Source organism: Anoplolepis gracilipes, chromosome 7, assembly GCF_047496725.1.
Source record: "Anoplolepis gracilipes chromosome 7, ASM4749672v1, whole genome shotgun sequence".
In the NCBI taxonomy this organism is placed as follows: Eukaryota; Metazoa; Arthropoda; class Insecta; order Hymenoptera; family Formicidae; genus Anoplolepis; species Anoplolepis gracilipes.
The window spans coordinates 9,432,341-9,443,208 of NC_132976.1; the positions used below are offsets into that span (position 1 = coordinate 9,432,341).

At 35.5% G+C, this 10,868-nt stretch overlaps 1 protein-coding gene across 3 annotated transcripts in view; it reads left to right on the forward strand.

Moving 5' to 3' along the window:
- The window catches only part of Ir25a (ionotropic receptor 25a), a 39,497-nt gene extending 29,053 nt beyond the window's left edge, over positions 1–10,444 (forward strand). Inside the window, exons 3-8 of one of the 3 annotated variants that reach the window (XM_072897111.1) lie at positions 3,647–4,381; positions 4,782–5,140; positions 5,411–6,205; positions 7,235–8,070; positions 8,781–9,116; positions 9,186–10,444. In XM_072897111.1, coding sequence (XP_072753212.1) covers positions 4,243–4,381; positions 4,782–5,140; positions 5,411–6,205; positions 7,235–8,070; positions 8,781–9,116; positions 9,186–9,540 — 2,820 coding nt within the window. In that variant the 5' untranslated portion in view covers positions 3,647–4,242 and the 3' untranslated portion in view covers positions 9,541–10,444. Of the gene's footprint in view, positions 1–1,847; positions 4,382–4,781; positions 5,141–5,410; positions 6,206–7,234; positions 8,071–8,780 lie in introns of those variants that run through there. The other 2 variants (XM_072897109.1, XM_072897110.1) reach the window with 2 other exon arrangements.
- The last annotated feature ends 424 nt before the right edge of the window (positions 10,445–10,868 follow it).

The window sequence follows — 10,868 nt, forward strand, 5'->3', positions numbered from 1 at the left end:
TCAAGGGACAGAAAGATGATGAGTTTGACATCTTTTGAATAAACAAGATGAATTCTCAAGATTCTTGTTTGTGGAAACTATTGTATAAATATAATGTAAATCTTGCCGCGTATACTATATATTCTATATATTTTGAATATCATGTCGATCCTCTCTTCGATACGATATAATCTTGAGATGATAAATATTAAAATGTCCGAACGATAGCCTACAATTTCTTTTATCGTTGATTAATAGTATATAGATCTCAATAACTCGGCAAGAATGTATATATATATATATATATATATATGTATATACTATTTCAAGATTAAGAGGCGATGAATTTTTATGATTCCTAGAAGAGAATCGATATAAGACTGCGCGAGGCGAATAGAAAAGCTGCACGATAAAATTTACACACAGGCCTTGTCAAGTCAATATTTTTAGCGGGCACAGAGAAAATCTCTCGATAAAAAATTATGGCAGAACCTTGATCAAACAACAGTGTTGATTATAAACCTCGCAATATTCTGTATAATATTATTTTTTATGCATTTGTTGTGTTACGCAAATATATATATATATATATATATATATATATATATATATATATATATATATATTACGAAAACCAAATATTTTATTTATACGAGAGAAAAACTTGCATTTCATGGAGTATTTCTGGTATAGTTAGGTTAGTGTTATTATTTGATAAAAACGAGAAAGAAAATAATGACCAATTTATCCAAATAATACAAAATTTGTGCACGACTGATCAAGTTATCCGTGCGATGCGCGTATTAAATTGCTCTGAAATAGAATGTACCGCATTTCGTTCTAATAAATTATTGTTTGATATACATAAAGCTAAATTATATATGTATTCAATGCAGATGAATTGTTTAAAAGCATTAATGTTAATATCGATGAATTTAATTAACTATCTCGTAACCGAGAATCATTCTAATTGCGTAGTTTTGCAACGAAGTACTGAAGTACAATATAAAATTCAGAGGATAAGCTTTGCTCTCATATTTATGTAATCCTTATTAACACCTTCATCATTAAAGGCGATTATAGAACGTATTTACATCCTTCACGCGCGAAAACAATAAAAGGTCGTATGGTTTATAAATATGATAAGAGAGTCAACGGTGCGCGCGTGTAATTACTAATTTAAGTACTAATCTGACCTTAAGTGACTTTTTATCTCTTATTTCGCAGCAAAAAAGCAAATCAATCATATTAGAAATGCTTTTTAGTCAGACAGTTTTGATAGAAATTTTGCACTGTCTAGAGACAATGAGTTTTTGCGTATGAGCGCGTGTCAGATTATGAAAGGAACGACTTAACTGTATATATGGTCAGAGGATAAACACACGAAGATTTACAACGCGATGAAGATAATACCTACTGACATTCAGGAAGCCGGGATTAATGTATGAAAAATAAATCTCGAATTTTCGTTTATGTAGGCTATATCGATTAATTACAAACCATGATTCAACAAGACGTCGAAAAAAAAGAATTATTTGGAAAGAAAATTCAGTAACATATACGTGTATTTTTTATTTATGACTTATTACTAACTAATAATATAATTTTATATTTATGAAAAGACATCCAGATACAAAAAAATATAAGAAAAAATATAATTTTATATAGTTTGAATGTGTTAATATATATAATTATATATATATATATATATATATATATATATATATATATATATTATATATTATATTAGATTATATATAATTATATACAATTATATATAATATAATATGTGTATATATATATGTATAATTATATATATGTACTATAATATATATTATAATATTCTTTACATTTTACATTTGGAATAATCACACCGTGATTTCAAAAGATTGTTAAAAGTCGTTCGAAAAACAGAATGTTTTGGCGGAAGTAAACAAATATTAGAACCAAAAAAGATATTTTCGATTTAACACACATGTGAAATATTGTTAAATATCTGGACGTGAAAACGAACGAGCAAAAATTAATGTCTGTGTTAGATCCATAAATAGATATGTAAAATATAAAATCGATCGTAATATTTACTTCTTATCTGAGATAAAGATCTCCAATTTTAATAACAAAAATAATAATAATAATCACCTTGTAATAACATACTGTTCGATAGCGCTGTCGCACGCGATATCTATGCATGTATCTGATGCCCTGACGCAGATGGAGTTAGATTACTAGACTTCGAATTGATTGTGCTTAAATTATACGTTTCTTAAGATTTTTAATCCCCTTGCTTGCTCGTTAACGGTAGCTTGCATGTGAGTCAAGGACGGAGTTTAGTTCCTATCGCGTTATTATGAATTACTGGACCACGCGCGGAATGTAGTTTTCGACTATATATAAATATTGTTTTTTTGCGACTGGTTGATTTGCGTGTAAGAAATGCTCAGTACTCATTTCGATTGATGTAAGTTCGCGTGATGTGGTTTAATATAACAGCGAATCTCAAAAGTAACTTTTCTGATTGTCAATAAAATCGAAAAAAATTAAGAGTTGTTTATATATTCTACATATATAAATAATTCTTATTTCTTTATAATGTAATATAATATAATTTTTATAATGCAATATAATATAATATAATTTTTAATATTTAATTTTAATATTGAATATTTTTTATCTTATAATTGCAATTGTGATTTATCTCGATGGCAGTTATATTAACGGAAATGGAATACAATGTCGCGTAATACTCGCCGTGTTTTGATTTGATCCTAAACACACACATATAAAAACTGTTTTTATATTTCTCCGATAACTTCTGCCTTTTTACTTCAGAATTTTTCTGTGATATATATTTTGTATATCTACGTATAAAACCATCAATTAAATAAACATCAAAATAATAAATCGTAATTTATTTAATTGACATTAATTCGTATTTATATTTCTGTATAATTCTGTATCGGCTATAATTTTCCCAAAAATTACACCTCTCCTATATTTTATTGCGGTTCAAAGAAATACATGAAAAAGTAAACGAAGAAAATGAACGGTAATCGAAACACACTTAAGTAGAATATGTATCCTTTTCGCGAAGGCTAAAGTCGATTTCAGAAAAACATCGAATAAATGAAATGGAAGTGGTCGATTGTACAGGCCCGATAACCAGTGCGTAAAGCGTAAATGCAAATCCTCCAGCATTCGTACTTTTTTCCGTGCACGAGCGATCACTTTTTCACCGTGTGCAAATTATTGATATCATTTTCGATCAATTTGACTCGAGTGAATACAATTTTCCGATCTGATTCAACTATATTAATTTAATCGTTGCTAATTTCCATCCAGGATCGAAAATATTATTAATATAATACATTAATTGTATTTTGCGCATTCCTATTAGCACATAACAATTGCCTTTTTCTTTTATATAGCGACTTATCTGTATAATATTTTCACTATCAAGATTTTACTTTTGATTTAGAGATTCTCTGGAAATGACTGATATAGACATTAAAAAATATTCCCTATGCATCTAATGAATCTTTTAAGCGATGAAGCAATGAAATCGATAAGAGTTGTAAAATATCGCTCGCGTGTTCTCAATTCTCAAATGTGTATCGCGACCAATCCCAGCCTGAATATACATTTGTCAAATTTTTGTTAAAATAAGAGATGACAGCTGTACCGATCACATGTGCTGGAACGATTGATTGGGGTCATCCCCGCGGCAACCAATGGACAAACACAAATAAACCACAGGACACCTTGGAGCGAGACTGCTAACGGCTTCGCCAGTAGACAGCTGACCGTGCAATATCCGCTTTGAAGTTTTCGGACGTGTATGACGAATTTGAGAAAAGGTCATTTCGGGAGGAAGCATCTCGACGACGTCGCGTAACAGTCACTACTACCATCGCTTTCATGCTCGAGTCATATAATTGAAGACCGTATTGTCGACCTGGCAATTCTTCCGCCGGTTTTGAAATCGAATTGACGATTATTAAGCTCGACTAAACGTAGTTACAATTAAGCACTCCAAGCACTTTTCTCGAAGCGAATCAACTTTGGCACATTTTTCCTCTCGATATCCTTAGAGAGAGAGAGAGAGCGAACGAAAGAGACATTGACATAAGTGAGATATACAACTTCAAGTTTTAATCCGTGTTGCTGAAAACATCTTTTGATGGACCAAATTGATTATACTATATACTTGGAAACGTCGAATCCCACGGCGATTGTTCGAAGCTTTTAATTTTCAAGTCGACCATGACCATGATTGCCTGTCGCATCGCGAAGACTTGTGTGATGCTGTACGTTATATCAACGATTTTTACGGTCTACGGAGAGGACGCGTCGAATGGAGGCGATAAACAGAGACCGACGCGATCAAGACCGGTGAATCTCTGTAGGTTTTTATTCCGTGAAAATTTTTATTGGAATATTTTTTGCGTAGCGCGATAACGAATTTCTGACGGTAACAATATTTATGATCGATGTAATATTATGACATATTGTTATAACGACTACATTTATCATTACGTAGAAAAAAAAAGTCACATCCATTAGTACGTATGGAGAACTTCCATTTATAAAAGTAGCTTTTTAAACCGTTCCATTAAACTTTTCGAACGATGCGCGATAACTGCTTTTGTCTCACAGTAATTGTAACTTTTCATTAAAAAGTTATGTAAGACAATACAGCACCTTAAGGATGTTACATCTTAAGATTAATCACCTGACTCGGCTTTACCCTTTTTCTTTTTTTGCATGCCACGTCGGGGGCGCGATGCTTTTTCTCCAATTAGTTATAATTAATGGTGTGAAGAACGAGGTAGCCAACGTGAGCGTGATCGCCGCTCTAAAGGCTCTGAGGGAGAAATACCCAGGTCACCTGGGCAATGTGTGGTCCGTGCAAATCAACGAGAGCGATTCTAGCGAGAGCCTCGATACTATATGCGATGTCTGGGACTCGGCCGTCAGCAGAGGTGGCTCCGCCGTCCCGGATCTGGTCCTGGACGTGACGAGAATCGGCCTGGGTGCCGAAGCGTCGAGTTCATTCACCGCGGCCATGGGCATCCCGACTTTATCTGCCCAATACGGCCAGGAGGACGATATACGCTACTGGCGAGATCTGGACCTTAATCAGAAAAATTACTTGATCCAGGTACCAGAACATGTATAGTTCCGCTAGCAAAAAAAAAAAAAAAAAAAAAACATAACGCGTACTACGTTAATTATGCGAAATATATTCCATATAATCTATGCTTTGTTAGTATTACATTACACTTCAGAAATACATGTAAAGGGACCTTGTAAGGTCCCCATCGATTAGTTCGAAATCTGTCAAGTCTTTTCTGGCTTTTTAGAAGAAAATCCTTCAGACGTCTTTTAGAAATCTTTTTCAGTTTTGTATTGTTTGAAATTTCACTTCAAGGTAATGACACCGGGCGATCTCATGCCCGAGGTGATTCGACAGTTGGCGATCCAGATGAACATCACCAACGCCGGCATTCTTTTCGATAAAAATTTTATCATGACTCACAAGTACAAGAGTTTATTGTTGAACGTGCCAACTAGACACGTCATCAACGATCTACAGAATTCGATGGATCTAATTAAGGAGCAATTATCGAGATTGCGAGATCTGGACGTGGTTAATTACTTTATAATGAGCGACGAGAAATCCATCGAGATAGTATTGGACGCCGGGGAATCGTTGAGTTTCACCGGACGGAAATACGGCTGGTTCATTTTGAGCTTGAATGACGAATTATGGCCGAGTTGCCCATGCGAAAACATCACCGTATTGTTTATAAAGCCGCAATCGCCGATGGTGGGCAATCAAAGTCAAGCGGAGTCAATCGTGAGGACGATACTCCCGAAACCATTCATCACATCCGCTTTCTATTACGACTTGACCTTGTTGGGAGTCAGCGCGATGAAGTCGGCCTTGGATAGCGGCGACTGGCCCTTGGAACCCCGTCAAATCAATTGCAACATCTACAACGAGGCGAACACGCCGACGAGAGATCTGGATTTTCTGGCTAAATTGATGGCAACCTCCAAGAATATGACGCCGACGTACGCCGGCATTAATTGGGGTAAGAAAAACGGAGAGCACGGCGCGGACTTTAAGATGGTCATGTACATGGTGACCATCGAGCGGGAAAAGATCTCGTCTAAGATACAGAGCGGAGAATGGCAGTCGGGCATCGAGATGCCCTTGCAGGCAAGTCTAACAATAAGTTGCTTGAGACGTAACATGTATGCGTTATGAAACATGTGTTAATCGTATAATCTAATAATATTTTCTGTTTATTCGATTCGATGACATCAATTGAGTGAAAAGGGCTTACGCGTTTGCACACAATAAATATTCTAAAAAAAATTTTTTTTTGGCTGAAAAAAAATACGAAGATATTTTCAATATCGCGTGTGGCCTTTTCGATTTTTCTTTCATTTCTCTAGAGTGCCATATCCAAGGATTATTGATCACACTTGACCATCGTGGCTGACCAAGCGGCATTTATGCGATCGATCGTTCATATATTTTTTCGTCCGCATTGTACTATCCTTTTCCACATGAATAGTTCAGAAATAATTCGTCAAAAAATTAATTTGATCGTCGTATTGAATTAGAATCGAATTAAAATGATATTGTAGTGTATTTAAAATTTTATATCGAAAGTCTACTCTCTTGCGAAAAATGTTCGAGCTTCACCATAGTATAGTATAGTATAATAACAAACGTTTATAATAAAAGCTCGCACATACACACAGAAAGGTCAAAATAAAAAATTTGCATATGTTTTATATTATTGCTCTTTTCAAAGAGATTGTGCATTAATAAATGCAAATGCGATACATGAGATACACTTACGTTGGAGAAAAAAAAGGAATATCTTTCGACTTAAGCTCTTCTTTTATTAATACCACATCGCGTATCTGCCTCGCCATCGTTCCCGTCTAATGACGATCGCTTATCTGCCCTGGAAAAAGTTCAAGGTGGTCAGAGAATGGATGTCACATGTACTTATATTTACTCACATATCGCGTCACGAAAGCACACAAGTTTGCACGCTGTTCCCCTTCGTCCTTATTTGCGTATTTAGTTTCACTCGCTTCGTACCACCTTCTCTTTACACATCGGCGCCGGCGCCGATCTAATACGACTCCATCCTGCGTGTGATTCAACGTCGATTGTCCACGCACGCGAGAGCGAAGGAGAACTTACAACTTTTTGCGACTTTCCGCCAAGATAACCAACGAAGAGATTATGAACAACAGCGCAGTGACAAGCTACAGGGTGGTAGCCGTTCAGCACCCGCCCTTCATGATGTACAACGAAACTGACCATTGGTATGGTTTCTGCATCGATCTATTGGATGCGATCCGCGAGACTGTGCCATTTGAATATGAGGTGCGTGAAGTGGAGGACCATCAGTACGGATCACTAAATGAGAACGGGAGCTGGGACGGTATGATAAAGGAGCTGCTGGACAAGCGGGCCGATATCGCTCTGGGGTCGTTATGGGTGATGGCAGAGCGAGAGAAAGTCGTCGACTTCACCGTACCCTATTACGATCTGGTCGGTCTGACAATCATGATGCAGAAGACGAAGACATCGACGTCGCTTTTCAAGTTTCTCACCGTACTAGAGAGAGACGTTTGGCTTTGTATACTGGCGGCCTATTTCTTCACCAGCTTCCTCATGTGGACGTTCGATCGCTGGTCGCCCTATAGCTACCAGAACAATCGCGAGAAGTATAAGGATGACGATGAAAAGAGAGAGTTCAATCTCAGGGAGTGCTTCTGGTTCTGTATGACTTCTCTGACTCCTCAAGGTGGCGGTGAGGCGCCGAAAAATTTATCCGGCAGATTGGTGGCGGCTACATGGTGGCTCTTTGGATTCATCATCATCGCGTCTTACACAGCGAACCTGGCGGCTTTCCTCACGGTATCCAGACTGGAAATACCCATCGAGACCTTGGAAGATCTCAGCAAGCAATACAAGATACAGTACGCGCCGACACTGAACTCGCCAGCGTACGTCTACTTCCAGAGGATGGCGGAGATCGAAAGTCGCTTTTACGAGTAAGCAACTTTTTCTCGCCAAAACTGGCGAGAACGAATAATTTCGTGTTTTACATAAAAACTTATCTATAAGTTTTTTGGATTGCTGGTGACGAATCCAGGATCGAAATTTTAAAATTCTAAATGGAGAACCAATGGCGGCTTCAAGTGATTAACTTTATTATTATATTATGAAAATGTATCACAGACGGTATATAAATTCTATTTCTCAAAAAAAGTTTCAAAATAACAATCATAAAACAATGTTTCAGAAAAACAAGCATAAAAAATTTTGAAATCAAAGAGAAAGCCAAAAAAAAATTAAAAACAAAAAAGTATAAAAAAATACTAAAAATATTAAAAATATAGAAAATAAAAAAAAGAAAAATAGAGTAAAATCCTACCGTAGCCTCCCTGTGCTGCACCTGAGATCGTGATAATATTTCACCAGCTAATAACGCAGGTGTCTATAATGGAATACTTAACGTTAGTCTAGAAGTCGCCATTTGTTGGAATTGCCATTATAAATTTTTCAAATTTAACTCTGGATTCATAGTCGACCCAAAAAACAGGTTTAATCAAGTTTAATAAAAATCCATTGAAAATTAGCACAGCTATTCATGGTGCTCATATATTAGTCATTATCAGTTGTAGCACGGCTTTTTTTCACTCATATATGTATATGAATCATTACTTAGTAAACTGGTTAATCTTATTTCAATTTTTTGCAGTATTTGGAAAGACATGAGCCTGAACGATAGCTTATCGGATGTGGAAAGGGCAAAACTAGCCGTCTGGGATTATCCTGTTAGCGACAAGTATACGAAAATGTTTCAAGCCATGAAAGAGGCTGGCTTCCCGACCAGTATCAACGACGCTCTAAAACGGGTTCGACGCGAAGGTCCGTACGCGAATAATGAATTTGCCTTCATCGGAGATGCCTCGACCATTAAGTATCTTGTCTTGACAAATTGCGATCTGACTCAAGTCGGGGAAGAATTTTCGAGGAAACCGTACGCTATCGCTGTCCAACAAGGATCACCGTTAAAGGATCAATTTAATAACGCGTACGTATACGGAAGTTTGTCTTTTTTTATTGTGAAGAACAATCTTTCTAAAATCGATCTTTCTTACAGAATCCTTATACTGTTGAACAAGAGAAGATTAGAAAAGTTGAAAGATAGATGGTGGAAGCATAATCCTGTGCGCAAAAATTGCGATTTAGAAAATGATCAGAGCGACGGTATCAGTATTCACAATATTGGCGGTGTGTTCCTGGTCATTTTCGTGGGCATCGTCTTTGCTTGCTTCACGCTAGCATTCGAGTATTGGTATTATCGTTATCGTGGAAAAGTTAGCAAATTTCGTAAAGATAAGTCTTCGAAAACTAAGATGACCAAGATAGCAAAAACAATCAAGCCGATAAAATTCAATTTACATCCCGCTCCCACACATGGATTTAAAGCAATGCAATTTAGATCGAGATTTTAAATTCCATTATTCGGGAGATACATGTGAAATATAGAAAATAAGTATATAAAGTTATCGCACAAAGAAATACAAAATATTTTTAGACAATGTTAATTTTCTATAAGATTTTCAACAAGATATTTTTTAAATTCATTAATCTTCGTATTAATGTGATAGTAAAGCGATTATATTGTAATATATGATAATTTTATAGATAAATTTGCATGTATGTACCATGCTATACATGTTTGTAGCTTTAGATAATTTGTTCTGATAAAAGGGGAGGATATAACTCTGTCGAAATTTTTGGACGAATAAATATCCGAAGAGGTGAAAAATCCTAAATTTATATATAATGTTCGCAATGCCTTTATTTTGTCCTTTTCCATTACATTATTTCACGCAAAGATATTTTTGCTCATTCCGGTTTTTTTTTTTTTTTTTATTTGCACATTCTTTACATCTCTTCCCGAAGACAAAAGATCAGATATAAGCGACACATTTCACGCATTGACGTCTTTCAACATTCGATTTTTGCATATCCTTAAACCATTTCTCTCGACGACAAAGTCAATTATAAGTTATACGTTTCCTTTCGACACATTAACATCTTTCAACATTCCCTTCTAAGGCATTTACATGCTAGCAACATTTCTTGTATTTTTTTTTCTTTTTCTTGCGTACCTCATTCGCGAGGTAAGCGTGTGTTTTCAAATTACACGTTTTTTTTTACATGTACATTCTCAGTTATTCGATTTTCTTAGGGTGAGCACAAGGAAAGCATTGGATACAAGGAGATTTGGAAGATGGGAGAGGGAAAAGAGGATAAAGGGAAGGATTAATCTTCTAGGGAGTTAAATTATAATTAGGAGAATACGAGATTAAGAAGATAATCCATTAATAATTACGAAAAACAACAAGAAAATAGAACAGCACTTTAATTAAATACCCGATTTGCAACGTGCAGCGTTCAAAATAAGTACTCAACTATCCTCTCGAATTTGTCACTGATTCCTAATATATTTTAATATTTTTTTTTCTTTTTTTTTCAATAAAAATTGAATAAGTATACTCTTAGCTTGCACGTCGGGTGAGAAACAAAATTGTTTGCTACAATTTCCTAGAAAATCAGCGTACTAAGTTCTCTCCTCAAAAATCACAAAGTAATCAACAACCTACAACTTAAATCACGTAGACTATGTCTTCAACGTTCTTACAACGTGAGACACTGTGTAAGATATACACTTCTTTTTTTTCTCATTTTACTCCTTTCCTTTTTACTCATCTCAGAGGGTTAATAATAACTATCTAAATGAATAATTAATATTCTCGCGTTTTTTTCGTTTTGT